We start from the raw sequence: 23,163 nt of genomic DNA on the forward strand, positions 1-23,163 counted from the left end.
GCACTTTTGTGATGAAGCACAGACTTGCTACTGGGGCAAGTCTCAGTCATATTAATAGTGCCCACAGTCATACAAATCTCATCATTTTGCTTCTTTGAGGCATAACCACATCTCGTCCAATTTTAACAGCAGCAGAACCGACAGAAAGGCTTGGACACGTCAGCCTGTTTAGCATGCAAACACTGGATGCAGATTGTTGCACAAAAAGACCACAAAACCATCCAAAGCGGGCATGACAGGCTTTTCCATACTTTACTTGAGACAAAAACAAAATCTGGGTCAAATCTAGGTAGCTTTGTAGGATATCCATCAAGACCAGTAAGCTCTGAGGGAAATGGTATTCATGCAGTTTGTACAAGAGTTTGCTAATAAATAAAGTTGGTTTCCTTCTGTGCAAATCATAGAAAAACCTTTATGTAAGGACAAACTCCACCAGTGAAGATAGCAGACTGCCCCCACGGTTGCTGTGCATCACAAAATGCATACGTGTTGGCTGATTTGTACAATTTCTAGAGAAATAAGAAAATATATTTTAGTACCCTGATGCAGAGGGAGAGCTGTTGTTTAGAAAGTGAACTCTGCTAATAAATGGAAGCACACCCTTAGCAAAGCAATGCTCCATTGAGAAAATAACTTTCTGAAATGTTTTGTGCATAATAGCTATTATAACTCATTTATAGGGATGTGAAAATATATCAATACACTCAAATATCATACCATTTTGTAGGGACGTAAGAAAATATCGATATGACAATTTATCGTGATTTTTTCCTGCGTATTAGGTCGATATTTAAAAGCCATGTATCAAATTTTAGAAAGAAATTACATGCAAACTTTTGTGTATTTTCTTTTCTTTTGGTACATTTCAAACGCCAACCCCTAGTTGACAGCAGTGTGCAATGGGTTTTGTTTCCACCACTGAAATGTAAATCCCTCTATTATGGTTCAAATGCCTCATGTTAAACATGTTAAGTATCAGTTTGGACTGTTTATTGAATTTTCCTACAATAAATTCAGTCCAAGAAATGTTAATACTGTCTGGCTCAATGTATCGCAATATATCATGATATATTGTATCGTCTCCTCTGTATCGTGATACGTATCGTATCACCAGAATTTCACAAATCTAATATTTTGTATTTTGATACTGAATCGACATTTATATTGCAGTGTTTATTTTTATTGAGAATTGACATGCAAAAACGAAATGCATCTCTTTTGTGTGGTGCAATTTTAACTCTGACTGCTAGGTGGCAGCAATTGTTCCCGCCTTCCTTCTGAGGGAATAAGACCTCACAATAACACCGGAAGAGTTGGGCCTGAGCTTTACAATTTAATTCAGTCTTTAAATTTTCAAATATCGTCTGGCTTTTATAATTGCAATATATTGTATCATCTCCGCTGTGCTGAGATATATATTGTAAAACCAGATTCTTGCCAACACCATTTGGGATGTCCTGTTCCAATATCAATATTGGAAGTAATTCGATATCAGCCCAAAAACACTGTGTCAGATTATATCGGACTGCATCAAAAAAACTCCGATATAAGCAGTCTGTTAAGGCTCACATTTTTGCAAGCAATGGTTAAATAAAAAAATTGTCTTTTTTTTCATACTTTCTGTTATTGCCTCTTGTTCTCCGATTGAGTAATATCACTTGAGCAAGCATTTCAAACGTTCCACACTACAAAATAGGTAAAAGTATGTATGATTTGTGCTGATATCGGATCACATTGATAGCGGTATTGGTCAATACTTAAGGCTGCAATATCGTTATTGTATCGGAAGTGAAAAGGTTGTATCGAGACATCCCGAAATACCATAGTACTAGCCAGCGAGCCGTCCCACTGTAAATAAGATCGCCTGACCGCAAAAATGAAGACCTAAATAATAAGTGACGGCTTTTAAATTTGATGGCAAGCCGTCCCCGTTTTCTGTAATATCAAAAATAACCATAACACATCAGAACAACTACTTGAAAGGTTTTGTACTTTTTTAAAATTAGTTTTGAATGTTAAATGTTCCTTAAATGGTATTATATATAATATAATAATATTATATAGTATATAAACCATTGTATTATAGTCAATCATTGTGTATAGGGCTGGGGGTAAACGATTATTTTTAAAACGATTATTCTGACGATTATTTTATCGAATAGTCGACTATTCTAATGACTATTTAGAAAATTAATCTAATGATTATTTTTCTATTGCACAATTAACAAAAACCAGAAAATCTCAAATAAATTCCTCAAAAAAATTGATAAATTGTTACTGTAAGAGAATAAACACTACAGGCCTTCCATTTTGTATAACACTGCGTTTATTGTGTTGGTTGGTTATGTTCTGGTGACATGTAGAACTTGGGAGTGCAGGCTGCTGCCTGAGAGGTGGTAGAAGATGGAGTGTCTCCATGCTGCTTTGTTTTGGTCACTTATGTGCGTGAGGCGAGTGGTCTTACGGGTTAAACCAAACTCAGGTGATATTTTACACTAAACCGAAAACCCACAACACTCTAAATGTAATAAAAGGGAGATCTACACCACAAAAAAGATGAACTCTAAACCAAAACGTAACAGCTTATCCCAACGCAAGAAGCTGTTAGCGAAGATGCTAACAGTAGCTTTACCAACGTTAAGTTCAAGTTACCAAGTTTAAATAAACCAAAAACACCCAGCAGCAAACATACCAGCACAGAGGAGAGACTGCTACCACCAAAACAGCTCTCCTCATGTCTGAAAGAAGCTCCTTAATGAAGGGAGAAATGCTCCCGGTGATGTTCTACATCTGCGGTAGAGACGAAGCAGCGCATCTGACCCCGGAAGTTGTTGTCCGTTGCTGGGAGACGAAGGCGGGCAAAACAGGAAAATAATCTAGTAGTGGACGGACGTTGTTCCGGGTCTTCGGTATTTGGCGGAGATGTTAGTGAAGGCGGAGAAGAGGGCGAACTAGAGGAAAAACAGGCAGATTCCTCCTCTATTTACAAACTCCTGGGGATGCAACAAGTGGGCGCGGTGCGTCGACTTCCGGATCTGACGTCGACAAATTTTTAGAATCGAGCCGTCGACTTCGTCGAGGCTTCGCTACAGCCCTAATTGTGTAACACAGAGGAATTTAAAATCTGGACTATTTAAAGAGAGCAAATAACAGAGAAAAAAGTTAAAGTACCAAGTAGCGACCCAGAAATTAAGAGGGCTGCAGTAATGCATCAATAACCCTCTAATGAATGGATCACAACTCTGAACCATAATTAAATCCAATTACGACGACCCTAAAGGATCCCACCCTTGGTTTTTTCATTGGAAGCTCATTAACCATTGTCCATGCCTAATTATAAGTACTCTACACAATTCTTTGAAGCTGTAAAGAGATCTTGGAATTTTGCTCAAGAATGTTTGATAAAGTTCCATCCTTCTCAGAGGATTCATGCTGGGAGCAACCTTCAAAGGGAAACACCTCCCTGCACACACACACACACACACCTCCCCGCTATACTCACTATAGTAAATTAGCTGGCCTTTCTTTGGCTCTGACAGTGTGTGTAACTTCAAGTGCCAAGTGTGACCAATTCCCATTCACACTCGATATAACAGCCTCCACTCAGGCTAATTAGTGGGAGAAAAATGATTCTTTAGTAAACAAGCAAGGAGACTGCAGACGTGCACGAATGCATACGTGTGTGTGTGTGTGTGTGTGTGTGCGTGCGTGCGTGCGTGGTGTGTCCCACCATTGCATGGTCTATTTAGTTGCTAACCAAGTGTCCTTCCAGTGCACTAAAATGCAGAGCTAGCTTAATCTGAAAGAAGGCAGGATTCTAAATGTGTACTGTACTGTACACACTTCTCTCTTTTTCCTGTTTACACATTCAAACAAATGTAAACATACACGCCCTGAAATTCAACCCTGAGATCATTGCTAGAGCGAGGTATAAGGAAGGATATAAGGTCGCTACATTCCTGGCAGATAATACAAAGGTAGCGGAACGGCCGGGGTGGGAGCCCAGTCCAGGTTCCTGCTGAGAGAGAGGAAATAAACACTTCCATCTGAAATCGCTGCCAGAAAACTCTCACATCTACACACAGCCTGGAGTTCAAGGGCTGTAAACGTGTGCATGTTAGCAACTCAAAACACCTTATGAAGAGAGGATACGCTCTGCTTCCTGAAATTTATCATTTATATTTATTTATGAGAAGTAAATCCTGCCAAAGCTGCTGCACGGGAACTCCAGATTTGTCTGAGGAAGAGATACAGTAGTTGGTGTAACATGAAGAAGATTTACATTTCTGGTGTGCCTGAGAGAGGTCACAAACCCTTTTCAATAAAAGACACACACCTGCACACGCACACATGCGCCATGCCTTCTGCCTGGGGAAACCTGTGAACTCTGGACCACTGTGTCATCTTGCACAGCCAGAAAGGAAACCTTTTTAATCAGCAGGTTTCTGTGCTATAATCCCCTAAAGACCATTACAATGGTCGTATAATTTACCCATTTACTCACAAACACCAGTCCTAAATGTACATCTTTAAATGCAACACCACCTGTTTAGAAACCTTTGAAATGCCCTTTTTTTCTGCAAATTCAATTTTTCTCTCTCCATTTTTTACTTTCTGAATTAAACTTTTTTTTACCATTTACCCACATTTTACATCTAAAATGTGCTTCATCAAATGGTAGATATTTTGAACACAACAGAAAAATATTCCAAATTCCCGTGTGCCGCAATGGCAATCATGAGTTGCCCCCTTGTCACTGCTTTGCAGATGCAGGTCTACAGGTGTTGTGCCCATAAGAGCCTGCCGACCGTGACATGAGCACGTGAATCACGTAAGACACCTGCATGCTGAGGAAGTAAACGATTTTAAATATGAGTGTCGAGGCTACTTTTAAAAAAAATTGTTTCACATATTGTACTTCCTAAAAGAGTGATGCATTTTGGCAGCTAGATTAAGAAATTTATGAATAATGCTAGAAAACTTGGATATATAGTCCTTTTTTTCCTTTCTATTTAATGCAATGCAGAAGTATTGGATCAGGAGTCAGCATCAGCAGATATTTGAAATCAAATTACTCGATTTGGGGGCATCCCTATTATGCTAGGGCTGAGTGATATGGCCTGATATCAGTGTCACAATATATTGAGGATTTCACCTCGACAACGATAATTGGGCGATAACTACAGGTATGCGCAGAAACAAAAGTTGTCCACTAGATGGGGCTGTCACATGTATTCCATTGAGTCACATTTTTACGTGACTCAAGGTGGTAAAGCTTCTTAAAGGAACATGAACGCTGCCAACCTACACACTTCTTTTCATTTTTTTATTATCAAATTTAATGACATGGGAAAAATTACCTTAGTCAGAAATTTCAATAATGATAAAATTTCAATTTTTTTTTGCCCAGCCCTAAGTAGCAATGTTTAACTTTTCGTGCAAACATCCCATATATGTTAGCTACATTGCTGCTCAATATTGTTTTTATTAAAGAGATCTTTCACTCATATTTTAATACTTTTGCAGTGCTCTCCAGTCGGAATGAATGCCTTGTTACCCCTTCTTTCCACCGGAGCCGTCAGCAGCACGTTACTGCAGCAGCACGTCTTGCTCGCGTAAGCTGCTGCTTGGCCCTTCCCACGAGACGCGAAGCAGCAGGGGAGCAGCTGTCACCGACAGAGCACGAAGTCACACGAGTGACTTCGTCAGTAAACACAACAACAAGCAGGAGAAAACTACAACATGGCCCCAAAAGGTTTGTGTTTTATGTTCCGTCCGTTTTATAATCGCCAATACGGACCTGAAAAACAAAGGAGACCGCTAGCTAGGTGATAACTTCTCACGGGGCCGCACAGTTAGTAACTTTTTTTTTTAAGTAAAGCAACCGAAAGGCAGTACGTTTCTTTATTCTGAAAATCTCGGGAGCTTCGCTCCGTTTCCACGTCCGATTTTCTGTCTTTCCTTCCCCAAAAATGTCGAACTTGACCCGTTTCAGAGGCGTCATGCGTAGAAAATAGAAGGGCCGCAACATGCTGCTCCTGAGACGCGGCCAACTCACGCTGCTGACGGCTGCTGACGGCTCCGGTGGAAAAGGTTCTGTTGACCACAACGGTTCCTATCAGCAGCTATGACGTGCTGCTGCAGTAACGTGCTGCTGACGGCTCCGGTGGAAAGAAGGGGTAAGTCGTAATCTGGGGAAAACCAGCTCCGGTGCACCTGTTTCAGCACAGCGAATTTAGCCAGAGGAGAAAGCAGCTTCAGACAACAGAATCTGGAGTCTTATTTCCTGATATTTGGACATCACCTCTCTGATTGGCTAACAGCAATGTGACTCTACCACCAACTCTGTTTGCTCTGCAACGTTGATGTTTTATCCCCACAAATAACACAAGCCTGAAGGAGTTTTGCTGTGTGGTGGAGTTGCTAATGCTAACGTTAGCTTCTTCTAGCCGGGGCATTCTCTGCAGTTTCCTGGACGCTAAAACAACAGCCATCCCCGTCGCGAGCCAAGATGGAAGTTAAGTGACAGTGTGACATAGATCCGTCAGGATTTTTAATTCTAGAGTTTTATTATTCTAGGACAGATCATTTTCAAAAATATTGAGTAAAAATGGTTTCTCTATTCAGTATGCTTAAACAAGATATGGGGACTAAATGTAGTGCTTTACCAAGTAAAGTAACCAAGTTGCACAATAAATGGTTCAAATTGGGGGTGCACAAAATACGGGCATCAATATCGGTATCAGCCGATGTTAGTCATTTTTTAACGTATCAGTATCGGTACAATAAATTAAACTGGGCCGATATTAACAACCAATATTTTTCCTCCTCGTTTCCGTTTGTTTATCTGTTTCAGGGGGTGATGTGTTTTTGTTTAGTCATGTGACAGTGATTGTGATCATCTCAGAAGCATAAATGTGTGTTGTGTGTGTATATAATAACATAAATTCAGCTTTAAACATTTTCATTTTATACAAAATCTGCTGACTTAAAAAGCATTAATGTCAGTATATAGGTATCGGCAAAAATCGGTTATCGGCTATAACAGTGATATTAATATCGATTATCGTGTTGGCCCAAAAATTTCACATCAGTGCATCACTAGTTAAAAAAACAATATGTGCACTAATTCCAAAAAAATAAATGAAACAAATGTGATCTCAGTCTCTCATATATGCATCTGCACATAATAACGTAAATAAAAGTACTTTATTCAGACTACAGAAGTTTGGGGGAAAATCTCCAACAAGATGGACTGGAGTGCACGTTCACTGTAAATGTATCCACTTTGAGTCACAGTCAAACAATTTTCATTTTTAGGATGGGATAATTCTGCATGTCTTTGTTTATGTCCAAATTACATAAAGCATATATTTTGTAGCTGACTTATTTATACTGAAGTGATCAGCTTATGCTCGGGTCAAGGGTGTGTTTCCTCCGGCGTGACAGTGTGTTCTTTTTCCATCAATACTCTAGACAAAAAACAAGCTCTGCAAAACCAAAACTCTTATCAGCTCAGACGACAACCGTTCCCGTGTTTTTGTGTGTTTGAAGGCCCGAACGCGTGTTTGCGGGTCAGAAAGTCCTGACATAACATCGTTAAACATGTTTCTTTAAACAGCTGGCAGTCAGCTGCAGCGGGGACTTTGTGAACCTCAGGAAGCCAAGACACCCTCATCTCTTCTTGCTTGATTAAAGTGGGAAAATGGCACGAGCCGTGTGTAAAATTAGGTCACTCCGATTTTACAGATGGTCGTTGTTGCCAAGCATATTTTTCCAATTAGGACTGATTAGGGAGGGAAATTCCCAGACAGCGTGAATTATTAAAAACTTGAAATGGAATCTTATCATGTGACGTTGCACATGGCTGTGACACTCGGCATTCCCAGATGGGTTCTGGAAAAGAAAGAGGCACAAAAAGAAAGAAAAAGAGCAGGGACCTCTTGAGACTAGTGATTATTCCAAACTGAGGACAGAGTTTCCTACTATTGTTACACACTATAAGGAAATGGGAGGGGTGAGACAAAAATGCTTCATTGGTAGGACAGTTTCCTGTTTACATGCTGAAGGAGAAAACAATGTATGAGTTTTGCTGCACGTTTTAAAGAGCTGATACACATAAATGAATATAACTAACAGAAATACTTTTACACAGACACAAGAGCCATTAACAAGGATTGCTGATACCACAAAAGATGAGGCCATAACTATAAACTCGACAACTATACAGCGAAATTAAATTTAAAAAATAAAAACATGAAACGAAAAAATTGAGGTGCACGCAGATTGTCACAGGAGGGGGATTTTGTAGCCGTAAACTACAACGATGGCATCAGCTCTCAGGGTTTTTCCTGGCTCAAACTGAGGCAGAGGTGGTACCATCCTGACCATGCGCCAGCACATGAATACTCTGTGCATTCAACTGCCTCACTTTTTTAAAAGGCAAAATATCATAAAAGGCTCAATTAATGCATTAGATTGGTGTTTAGTTCACTTTTTCCCATCTGATATTTATAGTTAAAAATATTTTTAAATATTTGACCTACATTTCAGTAACATTTTACACTTGCATTAACAACACTCATGTTAGTCAAAATAACACATAAATATATCCAGTAAAATATAATGCATTTCATTAACATGCATTTGTATTGGAAATGATAATAACATTTAATTTCTGCTGCTAACATGTAATGGTGGCATGTCTATTATGTACGGGTTGCCAATAATCCAGTTCTTGTTCCTGATGACGCGTCTCCTAGGAAACCGGTCAGAACCAGGACATCAAAGCGAGGTTACTTGGCATTGAGAAACACCGTTGGGCTTTTCTTTGAGACATGAGCAGATAGAGGTACTTAAGTCATTTATTTAGAAAAAGTATTTGCATCTTTTTCAACATGGTATGGCGGACTGCCCCGTTGACCGAATTTCTTAGAAAATAATATATTGCATTAAGGGCTGCACGATGCAAGGAAAAACTGAAATATGTGATAACATTGAATATTGTGATGGCATTGGCAATACAACTTGCAATAAATAAAAAAAACTTTACTCTGGAACAAAAACAATCAAAAAATAAGAAATTTTAAAATGACAAAAACTTTAAAAATGAGAAAAGAAAACAATGTGAGGAAAGTGGAAAAGAAAATGAACAAGAAAAGGCAATCAGGGGATCCTTGGAAAAGCAGAATCAGCAGGAAGTGCAGAACAAAGCTAACTCAGGTTTTTGCTAACCATCCAAATTGAGTGCCATTCGCCTAGGGGGCGGACATCTAACCTATGAGAACCCACCCAATGGGCCAAATGGGTAAAGAGCTCTATTTGATTTTTTAAAAAATGCCAAGCTTCCGTTTGACTGACAGAGTGCATTATGTGTAGCAAACATTTGAGCATCCCATTCATTGTGATTTTTTTCTGTTCTTTGCGATATGCATATTGTGCATGCTGATATCGCGATGACAATACATTTGCGATATACTGTGCCGCCCTAGTTGCATTGTTCAATGCTTTGATTGGTCCAAGTGTGTTCCAACTGTGTGCAGAGACAGTTGAAGGACAACTGTAGATTCTGGACAACTGTAGATTCTGCCCCATGACAGTCTCAATGGCTCATGGCCAGAGTATAAATGTACATATGCAGGTCCTTCTTTAAAAAATTTGCATATTGTGATAAAGTTCATTATTGTCTGTAATGTACTGATAAACATTATACTTTCATATATATTAGATTCATTACACACAACTGAAGTAGTTCAAGCCTTTTATTGTTTCTAATGTTGATGATTTTGGCATAGAGCTCATGAAAACCCAAAATTCCTATCTCAAAAAATTTGCATATCATGAAAAGGTTCTCTAAACAAGCTATTAACCTAATCATCTGAATCAACTAATTAACTCTAAACGCCTGCAAAAGATTCCTGAGGCTTTTAAAAACTCCCAGTCTGGTTCACTTCTCAAAACCGCAACCATGGGTAAGACTGCCGACCTGACTGCTGTCCAGAAGGCCATCATTGACACCCTCAAGCAACAGGGTAAGACACAGAAATAAATTTCTGAACGAATAGGCTGTTCCCAGAGTGCTGTATCAAGGCACCTCAGTGGGAAGTATGTGGGAAGGAAAAAGTGTGGCAGAAAACGCTGCACAACGAGAAGAGGTGACCGGACCCTGAGGAAGATTGTGGAGAAGTGTCATGACCCGTCAAACCCCTCTTTACATTTACAAAAAAATCATTGAATTCATTAGAGATTTCTTTTACATCATAAATGTCTACATTGTCCTTGACAAAGTAATTTGGTACCTTAGATGTAGTTTTATTTGTGTTCGTCACACTATTTATTATTCCCCATGTAGCCTTTGTATTAGCCTTATTCTTTTCCAATAATTCACCATAATAATCTTTTTTCCTTTTCCTAATTATTGCTATTAATTTATTTTTATATTTTTTATATCGGTCTTCTGTTACTCTTGTCTGTGATTTTAAAAAATTCCTATACAGCTGGGTTTTTTTTGCACATGCATTTCTTATTGCTTTAGTCATCCATGGTTGATCTACCCTTTTACCACAACTTTTGAATAATTTACAGTTATTATTATATAATTTCATCAATTTTTTCATGAAGGACTTATATGCAGTGTTGACATCCCTTACATATACTTCCTCCCAATTCTGCATTTCAAGATACTGTATTCAAGACAATTTGAATACAGTAGTAAATAATGTCAGTAGTATTTTCCTTTGCAAAGTAGAAAAAGAGGAAATACGAGAAATTGTAAAAAACTGTGGAAATAAGAGATCAACTGATTGTGAGGATTTGGACATGATGACTGTAAAGACCATAATAGAATCTGTTATTGATCCTTTTACTTTTATATGTAATTTGTCACTTTCTACTGGAGTCTTCCCTGATGCTATGAAAATAGCAAAAGTGGTTCCACTGTTTAAGAATGGTGATAAACATAATTTCACAAATTATAGGCCAGTGTCACTACTTCCACAGTTTTCCAAAATACTAGAAAAAGTCTTTGCATCACGGTTGGATAAATTTATTGAAAAAAAAATGATTTTACATAATGAACAGTATGGATTCAGGACCCAACATTCAACAACAATGGCAATAATGGATTTAACAGAGAAAATATCTGAAGCAATAGACAATAGAGAATACTTTATTAGTGTTTTTATTGACTTAAATAAATCATTTGACGTTATCGATCATTCAAGGTTACTGCAAAAATTATATCAGTATGGAATACGAGGGGTTGCTCATCAATGGGTTAGAAGTTATTTAGATAACAGAAAGCAATATGTTCAGATAAATGGCATTACATCAGAGCTACGAAATATTGCTTATGGAGTGCCACAAGGGTCAGTCCTTGGACCAAAATTGTTCAACCTGTATATCAATGATTTGGTAAATGTGTCTGACAAACTAGGTTCTGTTTTGTTTGCAGATGATACAACATTGTTTTATTCAGGGTCTGATATAAATGAAGTAACTCGTGATAAATATTGAACTGATAAAAGTTAAAAACTGGTTTGATATAAATAAATTAACACTTAATCTTAAAAAACTAATTTCATTCTATTTAATGATAAAGAAAATATAGACGTAATATTAGAAATAGATAACACGGAAATTCAAAGGGTAAAAGAAATCAAATTTTTGGGAGTAATGATTGATGAAGCTCTAAGCTGGAAATCACATATAGGCTATATAAAAGGTAAAGTGGCCAAAGCCATTGCAGTATTATATAGCGTAAAGTTTTAACTAAATAGTGAAGGATTGTTATTACTATACAATGCACTGATTCTGCCATACTTAAATTATTGTGTAGAAATCTGGGGAACTGCATATAGAACGTATACACAACCTTTGTTTGTTTTGCAGAAAAGAGCAATGAGAATTATAGACAACACTCATAGTACAGCTCCATCTAACCCATTATTTATAAAATATAAAGTAATTAAATTTCATGATTTGGTCAACTGGAGAATATTGCATATAATGTATAAAGCAAATAAAGGTACATTGCCAAAGAATATTCAGCATATATTTGAAAAGAGAGATAGCAGTTATTCGTTGAAGGGATTTAAAATCTTCAAAAAACCTAGATTTAGAACAAGAATGAAGGAAATGAGCATATCTGTGAATGGTGTGAAGTAGGGCTGCAACAAACGATTATTTGGATAATCGATTAATCGGATGGGGTCTCGACACGATTAATCGATTAATCGGATTACATGGGGAAATTTTTAAAAACTGCTAGGGAAACGTTATTTCTCTCCTTCCTTCACTTTATTTAACACAACATTATTAGAAAACAGTTCAATAGCAGAAAAACAACATGCCATCACCTAAATTGTCTTATAAGGTGTACAGACAGAGACCCTAAGCTACATCTATCTGTGGCCTAAAATGCTTGGTCCAAGTTAAACAACTTAAGGGCAATCCTCATCTGTTTTGTTTGATCTCATCTGTTGACATTTATTTTAAATGTAATTAAACATAGGCTGTGAATTAATCAAAATTGATCACTATTTCCAAAAATGACTGAAAAAATACCAAATAAAACAAAAGTAAATGAATGCCATCCTCCTTGCGATGATGCCCTGGGCAACTGCCATAAAGTCACATCAAGAAATGCTGCTGATCATTCCAATGATCCCAAATAGACTCACATTAGGCCACATGAAAGCAACTGAACCCAAAAATATATTAACCAGTATATAACTGCACTCTCACACAACACGCCTGCAGCAACAGTTAGGACTCCTCCCTCCCTTTTAAAAGCGTTTTTGCTTCTAAGGACATTGTGGTTGTAAAACCACATGCTAGTAGTCTGGCCCCGGTGTGATCAACCAGTTTCTGCGGGAATGTGACGGCGGAACCAGGGCCAGATTAACACTTTGTTGTACCCTGGGCAACAATATTCAAGGGCTCCATCATCACGACCCAAGGATCACCATAATGTGGTCACATACAGAATATTTTACTGTAAAATGCAGTAAATATACTCAATACTTGAATGCCTGACAACACGTAACCCGCCCAGAGTAACCTTTGACCCACCTCGTGTGGACTGACCAATGAGGAGAGGGTCTTAACTTGAGGCCCTCTCTTCATTGGTCAGTCTGCATGAGACTGACTCTCAACTGACGTTCAGTCGTAGGCAGCGAAGCGTCTCTGTGCAGTGCAAAAGCCCGGGTGGACAGTTTGTTTAATGTAGGGTGATCATATTTCCATTTCCAAACAAGAGGACAGGGGATCTGTGCCTATGACGTCACTCTATGGCAACGCCACACAAACCACGTTGGGACCCATTTTTTGTAAGAACTAAATTAATATCAGATTCTGCCAATTAAAGGGCTCTAAAACAATTCATATGTAAATATTTTGCATATTTAATGCAAAATCTAATTTTTCTGCTTTAGTGCTGCAACAAGGTTTTATTAATAATAAATTATTATACCTTTTGTTTTACTACAGCATCGGTAAGCTTCCTGTGCACAGATTATCAAGGATGCTTGTTTCAGCTGTGAGATTAGACGATAGGATCAATGAAACAATAAGTTGTCACACACTCCATGGAAACTTTCAGAGAATCCACAAATAGTGGCTTTCAAATGGTTTTGTTACTTTTTGCAAGTTTATAAAAGAAGCAGATGAGACAGCATGTCTGATAATTTAGTTTTTCATCTGATAATATTAGAACATGTCAGTAATGTCTGAGGGGCTTTTATAAACACCATATAACTAACACTACTGGAGAGGGCATGAATTACACAGAGGCTTCTGGGGAGCCCAGTTATTGGGGGGGGGGGGCATTTTGCCTTGGCCCCCAAAATGTCTTGAAACGGCCCTGGGTGTGTGACTGAGTTTTGAAGGTGATCTGAATTGTATCAGATGTATAAATATGACATGTCTCTCGTCTCGTCTTCCTCCGCTTATCCGGGTCCGGGTCGCGGGGGCAGCATCCCAACTAGGGAGCTCCAGGCCGTCCTCTCCCCGGCCTTGTCCACCAGCTCCTCCGGCAGGACCCCAAGGCGTTCCCGGACCAGATTGGAGATGTAACCTCTCCAACGTGTCCTGGGTCGACCCGGGGGCCTTCTGCCGGCAGGACATGCCCGAAACACCTCCCCGGGGAGGTGTCCAGGAGGCATCCTAACCAGATGCCCAAACCACCTCAACTGGCTCCTTTCGATCCGGAGGAGCAGCGGTTCTACTCCGAGTCCCTCCCGAATGTCCGAGCTCCTCACCCTATCTCTAAGGCTGAGCCCGGCCACCCTACGGAGGAAACTCATTTCGGCCGCTTGTATCCGCGATCTCGTTCTTTCAGTCATTACCCAAAGCTCATGACCATAGGTGAGGATTGGGGCGTAGATCGACCGGTAAATCGAGAGCCTGGCTTTCTGGCTCAGCTCCTTCTTCCCCACGACAGATCGGCTCAGCGTCCGCATCACTGCAGACGCCGAACCAATCCGCCTGTCGATCTCCCGATCCCTCCTACCCTCACTCGTGAACAAGACCCCGAGATACTTAAACTCCTCCACTTGAGGTATGACCTCTCCCCCGACCCGGAGGTGGCAAGCCACCCTTTTCCGGTCGAGAACCATGGTCTCAGATTTGGAGGTGCTGATCCTCATCCCAGCCGCTTCACATTCGGCCGCGAACCTACCCAGCAAGAGCTGAAGGTCAGAGCTGGATGAAGCTAGGAGGACCACATCATCCGCAAAAAGCAGAGACGAGATTCTCCTGCCACCAAACTCGACACACTCCACACCACGGCTGCGTCTAGAAATTCTGTCCATAAAAGTGATGAACAGAACCGGTGACAAAGGGCAGCCCTGGCGGAGTCCAACCCTCACTGGGAACAGGTCCGACTTACTACCGGCTATGCGGACCAAACTCACGCTCCTCTGGTAAAGGGACTGAATGGCCCTTAACAGAAAGCCACCCACCCCATACTCCTGGAGCGTCCCCCACAGGGTGCCCCTGGGTACACGGTCATAAGCCTTCTCCAAATCCACAAAGCACATGTGGATTGGTTGGGCAAACTCCCATGCCCCCTCCATCACCCTTGCAAGGGTATAGAGCTGGTCCACAGTTCCACGGCCAGGACGAAAACCACATTGCTCCTCCTCTATCTGAGATTCAACTATCGATCGGACCCTCCTCTCCAGTACCTTGGCGTAGACCTTTCCAGGGAGGCTGAGGAGTGTGATCCCCCTATAGTTGGAACACACCCTCAGGTCACCCTTCTTAAAGATGGGGACCACCACCCCAGTCTGCCACTCCCTAGGAACTGCCCCCGATGACCACGCAATGTTGCAGAGACGTGTCAACCATGACAGCCCTACAACATCCATAGCCTTGAGATACCCAGGACGAACCTCATCCGCCCCCGGGGCTCCGCCGCTGTGTAGTTGTTTGACTACCTCAGCAACTTCTGCCCCCGAGATCGGACAGTCCATCCCCAGGCCTCCCAGCTCTGGTTCCTCCTCGGAATGCGCATTGGTGGGATTGAGGAGCTCCTCAAAGTATTCCTTCCACCGTCCGACTATAGCCTCAGTTGACGTCAGCAGCTCCCCATCCCCACTGTAAACAGTGTGAGCGAGTTGCTGCCTTCCTCTCCCGAGGCGCCGGACAGTTTGCCAGAACCTCTTTGGAGCCGATCGATAGTCTTTCTCCATGGCCTCACCAAACTCCTCCCACGCCCGAGATTTTGCCTCGGCAACTGCCACTGCTGCACCCCGCTTGGCTATCCGGTACCTGTCTGCTGCCTCCGGAGACCCACAGACCAGCCACGCCCTGTAGGCCTCCTTCTTCAGCCTGACGGCTCCCCGAACCTCTGGTGTCCACCAGCGGGTACGGGGGTTGCCACCACGACTGGCACCGGCCACCTTACGACCACAGCTAGCAACAGCCGCCTCGACAATCGCAGAGTGGAACAAGGCCCACTCGGACTCAATGTCCCCCACTGCTCTCGGGACGTGGTCAAAGCTCTGCCGGAGGTGGGAGTTGAAGACCGTCTTGACAGGTTCTTCTGCCAGGCGTTCCCAGCAGACCCTCACTATGTGTTTGGGTCTGCCAGGTCTACGCGGCATGTTCCCTTGCCATCTGATCCAACTGTTGGATCAGTTGGATAAATATGACATGTGTATAACTTATTGTTTTTTACTGGTAAAAACGTGTAGTGGTGATAACTCTACCTACATTTTACTTTTCAACACTTTGTTTTGTTTTCTTGTTTTTATTTAACTATTTTCCTGTCCTGTCTGTCTCTCATCTTCCTGCATCTCCTCTTAATTCTCCAGAAAATCTGTTGCCTGGATTCTTACCTTTTCACCTCATCAGTTACTTTTGAGCAGATCAAAGGGATCTCCTGACCGAAAAGCGCAGAGCGCGTTTTCGATGCTGCGTGAGGTGACATCACCACAGCACAGGTGATGAGCTCCGCAGTAGCGAGCTTCAGGCACAAATAAGACAGAAAATAGAGAACATGTGCGGACATGAACGATCGTGTGCTAATTATAGATTTTTGGTTACGCCACTTTGAGAATGGACCGTGCGCTGGAAGCAGCTGCCTGGATCGCTGTGCAACAATGCGGAACCGGTTCGCAGCAGCGCAAGTCTGCCGGCTCTCCCTCGCGCTGATCTGCCGCTACCGGCTCTCCACGCTGATCTGCGGCTCTCCCTCGCGCTGATCTGCCGGCTCTCCCTTGCGCTGATCTGCCGGCTCTCCCTCGCGCTGATCTGCGGCTCTCCCTCGCGCTGATCTGCGGCTCTCCCTCGCGCTGATCTGCCGGCTCTCCCTCGCGCTGATCTGCCGGCTCTCCCTCGCGCTGATCTGCGGCTCTCCCTCGCGCTGATCTGCGGCTCTCCCTCGCGCTGATCTGCCGGCTCTCCCTCGCGCTGATCTGACTTGCTCTGGTCTGCGCGCAACGGCGGGTGGGAAGGGGGGGCGCTTTTGGAAGAGTTGTGCGACACAACGAATCGATGACGCAATTCGTTGCCAACGCTTTTAGTAATCGATTTTCATCGAATTTATCGATTCGTTGTTGCAGCCCTAGTGTGAAGTTGTGGAATTGCCTGGACAGAGAATGGAAAGAGTCAAGAACTCTAAAAGTGTTCAGTCTACACATTAAATCACGTGTGTTGAGTGGATATGACAACGGACAATTGATGTGGACATAATAATTAACAAATGTGAACAGTTACGGGACTGAAAGAACTGGTGAGGGACTGCACAAATATAAATTGATATTTAAGTTTAAAAAGGGGGCAGAAATAATAAGATTTTTCTTCTATCTGCTCCCTTTCATTCAAATATATATTGTGTTTTCATGAATATTGTTTAATATCTGTTGTGTTATTTTTTTTTTAATGAAATAAAGATAATAAAAAAATAAAAAAAAAAAAAAAGAACTGATTCCAAACCTTGGGGGACCTGTGGAAGCAGTGGACTGAGTCTGGAGTAGAAACATCCAGAGCCACCGTGTACAGGTTTGTGCAGGAAATGGGCTACAGGTGCCGCATTCCCCAGGTCAAGCCACTTTTGAACCAGAAACAGCCGCAGAAGCACCTGACCTGGGCTACAGAGAAGCATCACTGGACTGTTGCTCAGTGGTCCAAAGTACTTTTTTCGGATGAAAGCAAATTGTGCATGTCATTCGGAAATCAAGGTGCCAGAGTCTGGAGGAAGACTGGGCAGAGGGAAATGCCAAAATGCCTGAAGTCCAGTGTCAAGTACCCAGTCAGTGATGGTCTGGGGTGCCATGCCAGCTGCTTGTGTTGGTCCACTGTGTTCTATCAAGGGCGGAGTCAATGCAGCTAGCTATCAGGAGATTTTGGAGCACTGCATGCTTCCATCTGTTGAAAAGCATTATGGAGATGAAGATTTCATTTTTCAGCACGACCTAGCACCTGCTCACAGTGCCAAAACCACTGGTAAATGGTTTACTGACCATGGTATTACTGTGCTCAATTGGCCTGTCAACTCTCCTGACCTGGAACCCATAGAAAATCTGTGGGATATTGTTAAGAGAAAGTTGAGACACAAGACCCAACACTCTGGATGAGCTTAAGGCTGCTATCGAAGCATCCTGGGCCTCCATAACACCTCAGCAGTGCCACAGGCTGATTGCCTCCATGCCACGCCGCATTGAAGCAGTCATTTCTGCCAAAGGATTCCCGACCAAGTATTGTGTGCATGACTGAACATAATTATTTGAAGGTTGACTTTTTTTGTATTAAAACACTTTTCTTTTATTGGTCGGATGAAATATGCTAATTTTTTTAGATAGGAATTTTGGGTTTTCATGAGCTGTATGCCACAATCATCAATATTAGAAACAATAAAAGGCTTGAACTACTTCAGTTGTGTGTAATGAATCTAATATATATGAAAGTCTAATGTTTATCAGTACATTACAGACAATAATGAACTTTATCACTATATGCTAATTTTTTGAGAAGGACCTGTATAGGATGGCTTGCCAGGCTAGCATTTATTAGCGTGTTTTCTGGATTCCCATCTCTGCCCTGGTTTGGTCAACAGTTCATATTATTCTGATGATGTTCTGTTTTTAGTTAAACAGATTTTCAAATAGACATTTCCTAGCTTAAAGCCTTCCTACTCTACACCTTCCAGTGTTTGGGACATTTTGCGTGGGGCTTTACAGATTGATAATGACTGACAGTCTCCTCCCCCTCTAGTCTGGCTGGCATTGATGACTGTCGATGTCTATTTTTCTTGTTGTCCAGAAAGTCTCTAATAAAAGCCTCTCCAGCAGCAGTCACTTCGACATGACAGAGAAGGCGTGGTGAGAGAAACAGATTTATGTTCAGGCCTATTTTGCATCCATCTAAATGCCACATTGTATGAGATTAAGGGACATTTATTCTAAACAAAGTCAATATTAACCACTGATAAAAGTGACAGCTGGAATTTCATGCATTTATTACCTCAAGACTGGATGACTGTAATTCATTACTATCAAGAAGTCCACAGAATGTAGATAAAAGTGTTCAGCTTGTCCAAAATGCTGCAGCTAGAGTTCTGATGAGAATTAAAAAGAGAGATCATATATCTCCTGTCTTAGCTTCCCTACATTGGCTACCTGTTAAATTCAGAATAGATTTTAAGATCCTCCTCCTCACATATAAAGCTCATGATAATCAAGCTCTATCATACATCAGTGATCTGATTGTTCCTCATGTTCATAACAGAGCACTTCACTCTCAGACTGCAGGTTTACTGGTGGTTCTTAGAATATCTAAAAATAGTATGGGAGGCAGATCTTTTAGCTATCAGGCTCCTCTCTTGTGGAACCAACTCCCAGCTTTAGTCTTTGAGGCAGACACCTTTTCTACTTTTAAGACTAGGCTTTGAACATTTTTATTTGATAGGGCCCATGGTTAAATTCTGATGTTAGCCCATATCTGGAAGAGTGGGGGAGTAGAGGGAGGTGGAGTGTACACTTAAGAGAGGAAGAGATATCATCAGCCAGTGTAGTCTTTGTTTAACTTGAGAACTCCAGGTCACGCTAAAGCCCCGGCACTACTGCAAATCAGTTAGACTGATGTAGCTGTGGCAAAGATTGCTGGCGTTGGCAGCAGGCCAAAAAAACATTAACCGAGTTGTTCTTCTATCCCTTAAAATTATTTTATAACATCAGTTGACATCCTAATGTCATCTTTAAATCAAGGGATGCCTGATGGTCCAGCAAATACTGCTGCCAGCATTCACAGTTTATAAATATGAGCAAGTGTCCTTGAATAATGGTTACTCCCTCGATTTTATCCAGCTTTGTAGGAAGTTAGCGTGGTTCAGGCTGGCTCTGAGCATCCTTTCAGCAGTCTGTGTTGCCACACTGGAATCCTGTCACACTGGCTCAGTGTCAAACTCCCCTGTCCTGCTGAATTAGGTTGACCATGAACTAACCAGACCAATCGTACTGGCCTGATGTTTGTCTTTTCTGCTGGGAGCCTGATGTTCCCATTCTTGTTTGATGGTAAAGAAAGGCTGTCAGTCAGGTCTGCTTCAGGAGGCACCATGTCGTAAACCATGTTTACAAAGGGGAGAGGCCAGTTTGTAGTCAGTGCATTCATTACAGATGATGTGTCTGGCTGCATTTTTGGTTCGTTTTAAAAACACAGAAAAGGTTTCTTTTTTACCTTGCTGACAGTTTCGTTTACCGGTTGTAAACTTCCATCAGCGTCAGCTCTGAGGAAGTTTACAGTCGGTAAACGAAACTGTCAGCAAGGTAAAAAAAAAAGAAACCTTTTCTGTGTTTTAAAAAAGAACCAAAAAAATGCAGTTTATAAACTAAACTCTGGATCTACAACAGCAAGAACATACTAAAGATGTGTCTGGCTATTTGAAACGTGTATGTTCAGCTTCTCGTATGGGTTTCACCTTAGGCATCCCAACTGGATTTAAGAATCAAAAACCTTTAAAAGTCAAGACATCTCAGGATAATTATTTCAGGTGCTAATTGTAAACAGTGGTGTCCAAGTGGGGCTTTATATATTTTAAAAAATATGTAGAAAAATGTTTTGTTTATTTTTTACATTTCTGTCATTTTTCGTCCTATATTTTGCAAAGAATTTAAAAAATGCAAAATTGTCTCTAGGTAGCCTATACACGACTACACTATACTACTCCAGAAATGCAGATATTGCTTGACTTTAGTGGCCCATCCCAAGAATATCAGTGGACACCCCATGGAGAACTTCCTGGAAACGCCCCTGGTGTATCTATTGTTCTTCAAGTGTGTAATACCTCAGACGTGCACAACATTCAAGCTAATGTCCATCATTTAAAATAAGTAGGGAAGAACAGAACAAAAGGTATTTTTTTAACTAATAAAGAGGTCCTTTCTCTCAGTCCCTTGACTGTACAGGTGGTTATCCCTAATGTGAAACTGTAGCTATGATTAGTGGACGTGTTCTAAGGCTATACGGACTTTATTCACCTGGAAGCTCTTATTGTTATGGAACTAGAGTTGCGTTTACAAGTAAAGAAAAGTTTCTGTTTAGCTTAATTTTGTGTGTATGAGTGTTTTGAATTAGCCGAAATGAACATTGTAATAAATACATTAATGGGACATAGTTTTACTCTTTTCACTTAGTCAATAAAAAATCAACACTAAAAAAAACAAAAGGTAAAAGGGAGTTCTGTGTGCGCCACCTCCTCCTCCTGGACTTACCTGGCCTCACAGTTTTCAACCTCACTGGACTTTTGCAATTGCTGATCAAGGTCTGGACGTCGTACAAAGGTAATCCTGAAATCGAGAGGCTCTCCACCTCCAGCAGAAGTTCCCCTTGGTTTGATTTCCCATACTGGTAAACCACGAGGTCCTCGTTAATGTGGTCGATGTAGGCGAACTGCCCGTACTCCGCACCGCCGCGCAGAGACACGTTCAGGTCTCCGCGGGCATCTTTACACACGGAGACCTCGTTCACTCTGGAGGTCCAGTGGCTCTTCTTTTGCACGACTTTGGGCATGGTGAACAGTTTGTGAGCCGATACCGAAGCAAGCAGGGCTCCAACAGACGGAACAGTCACAGCAGAGGCGCTCCTCGCTAAATAATCCACTTGTATCCGAGTGAAGCGCAGCAAACTTTCCTTCTCTTGCACAGAAACATGAGTGCCCGCGACAGTAGTGTCCCACCTGGCTGACAAATCAAGCCATACCTGAAGGCTTTGAAGTTGTCCCTCGCTGTGTTGACCCTGTCCTGATCATTTCCCTAACAATCCCGCAGTTTAATCCTCCTTTAATGTTGTTGTCATCTTATGTCTTCCACTGTTCCACTGGCGAAGCGCGTCCACTTGTTAAATCTTCCCCCCAAAAAACTCACTTTAACTGGGTTTCTTTGATCGAGTTGACAGCGACGGCGCTATTTCCGGTCAGCGTCAGGCTGCTGACTGATCCGGTGACGGGAAAGGCGCTGGACTCCTCCGGACAGGTACGTTTCGGTGTTGGGCTCAATCTTTATTCTCTCTGGGCTCCGGCCGTGGTGTTGCGTTCAGGTGATGTAGGAAATTCTAACTCTGTTTAAACCATAGACTGTACATACATGTTTAAACTCACATTAGTTTACAAACTTTTCTTTTTAGAACCTTCAAAATTTGCTAATCAAATTTTCAAATAATGTTTAAAATCTTCATAAATAACTGGGTTTATTCTAATGGCATCTGTATAACTGTTGTTTCCATGTTTAGTGTTTGTGGTTTATTTGAGATGATGCAGGATCCCAGAGTCAGTGGGGTTTTTTTTGGCCCACAGTGGGGTCCCGACCCAGGCTTTGGAAACCACCATTGTATTTGGAAAGATATACAATCGGCTCTATAGTATAATGCACTGTTGCTATTTGTACAGTTTTTGTTTTGTTTGCTTTTCTGTAATTTGCAGTTTTCCACGTGCGTTTTGACTCCCATCAGATTGTCTGGTCTTGCACTTTTCATTTTAAAATGCTAAACACAATTTTTTCTAAAGTTCAAAATTCTAATTGTGATTCCTATATTTGCTGCACAGCCTCTGCTGTGATCTAAATTTCCCCAACGAGGGACGATAAATTATGTTCTGTACTCCACCCACTCTATCCTTTCATGGTGTCTTTTTGTTTCATTTGCTATATTTTTATTTAGATTAATATAAAGTGTATTCATCAGTTTGTTCTTTGAATACAGTTGCATATTTGGAGAACAATATTTTAAGTTGGAATGTTTTTGTAATAAAAGTAAATAAACGAATGTAAACAATTTATATTCATGAATAGTTTTATGTTTCTTTCATTTGCTTCCTATGTCCTATGTTAAGTCAGTTTTTCCTTCAATATCAATCATTTTTAAAAGCAAGCTTATCTCAACATAAAAAAACATCCAGCTTGAAGTTATTTTTGTTCGGTATTTTTTAAACGTATATCTTTTTGTAAATAACTAAAACAATAGCATGCAAGTATTTTACATCTGTGATAATAATGTAGAAGGTTATGATTGGTGATGGTTATAATATTGGTTTGGAATGTTATTTTAACTGATAATTAGTGTTGATGTGGTAAATTAGAAGATTACAAGGAGCCCTTGAATGCAACAAAGATTCAGATCACGCATGCGCGCTGCTCCAAACATAATGCTCTGTTGCTCACACGAAGATCA

General features: G+C 41.2%; 1 protein-coding gene across 7 annotated transcripts in view; it reads right to left on the reverse strand.

Annotated features, from left to right (window-relative positions):
- The window catches only part of magi1b (membrane associated guanylate kinase, WW and PDZ domain containing 1b), a 180,342-nt gene extending 158,319 nt beyond the window's left edge, over positions 1–22,023 (reverse strand). For all 7 annotated transcript variants that reach the window (XM_054751557.2, XM_054751539.2, XM_054751550.2 and 4 more), the window contains exon 1: positions 21,213–22,023. In XM_054751557.2, the coding sequence (XP_054607532.2) occupies positions 21,213–21,510 (298 nt within the window). In that variant the 5' untranslated portion in view covers positions 21,511–22,023. The remainder of the gene's footprint in view (positions 1–21,212) is intronic.
- Between the last annotated feature and the right edge of the window lie 1,140 nt (positions 22,024–23,163).

The sequence above is a fragment of the Nothobranchius furzeri genome, chromosome 3 (assembly GCF_043380555.1).
Source record: "Nothobranchius furzeri strain GRZ-AD chromosome 3, NfurGRZ-RIMD1, whole genome shotgun sequence".
Classification (NCBI taxonomy): Eukaryota; Metazoa; Chordata; class Actinopteri; order Cyprinodontiformes; family Nothobranchiidae; genus Nothobranchius; species Nothobranchius furzeri.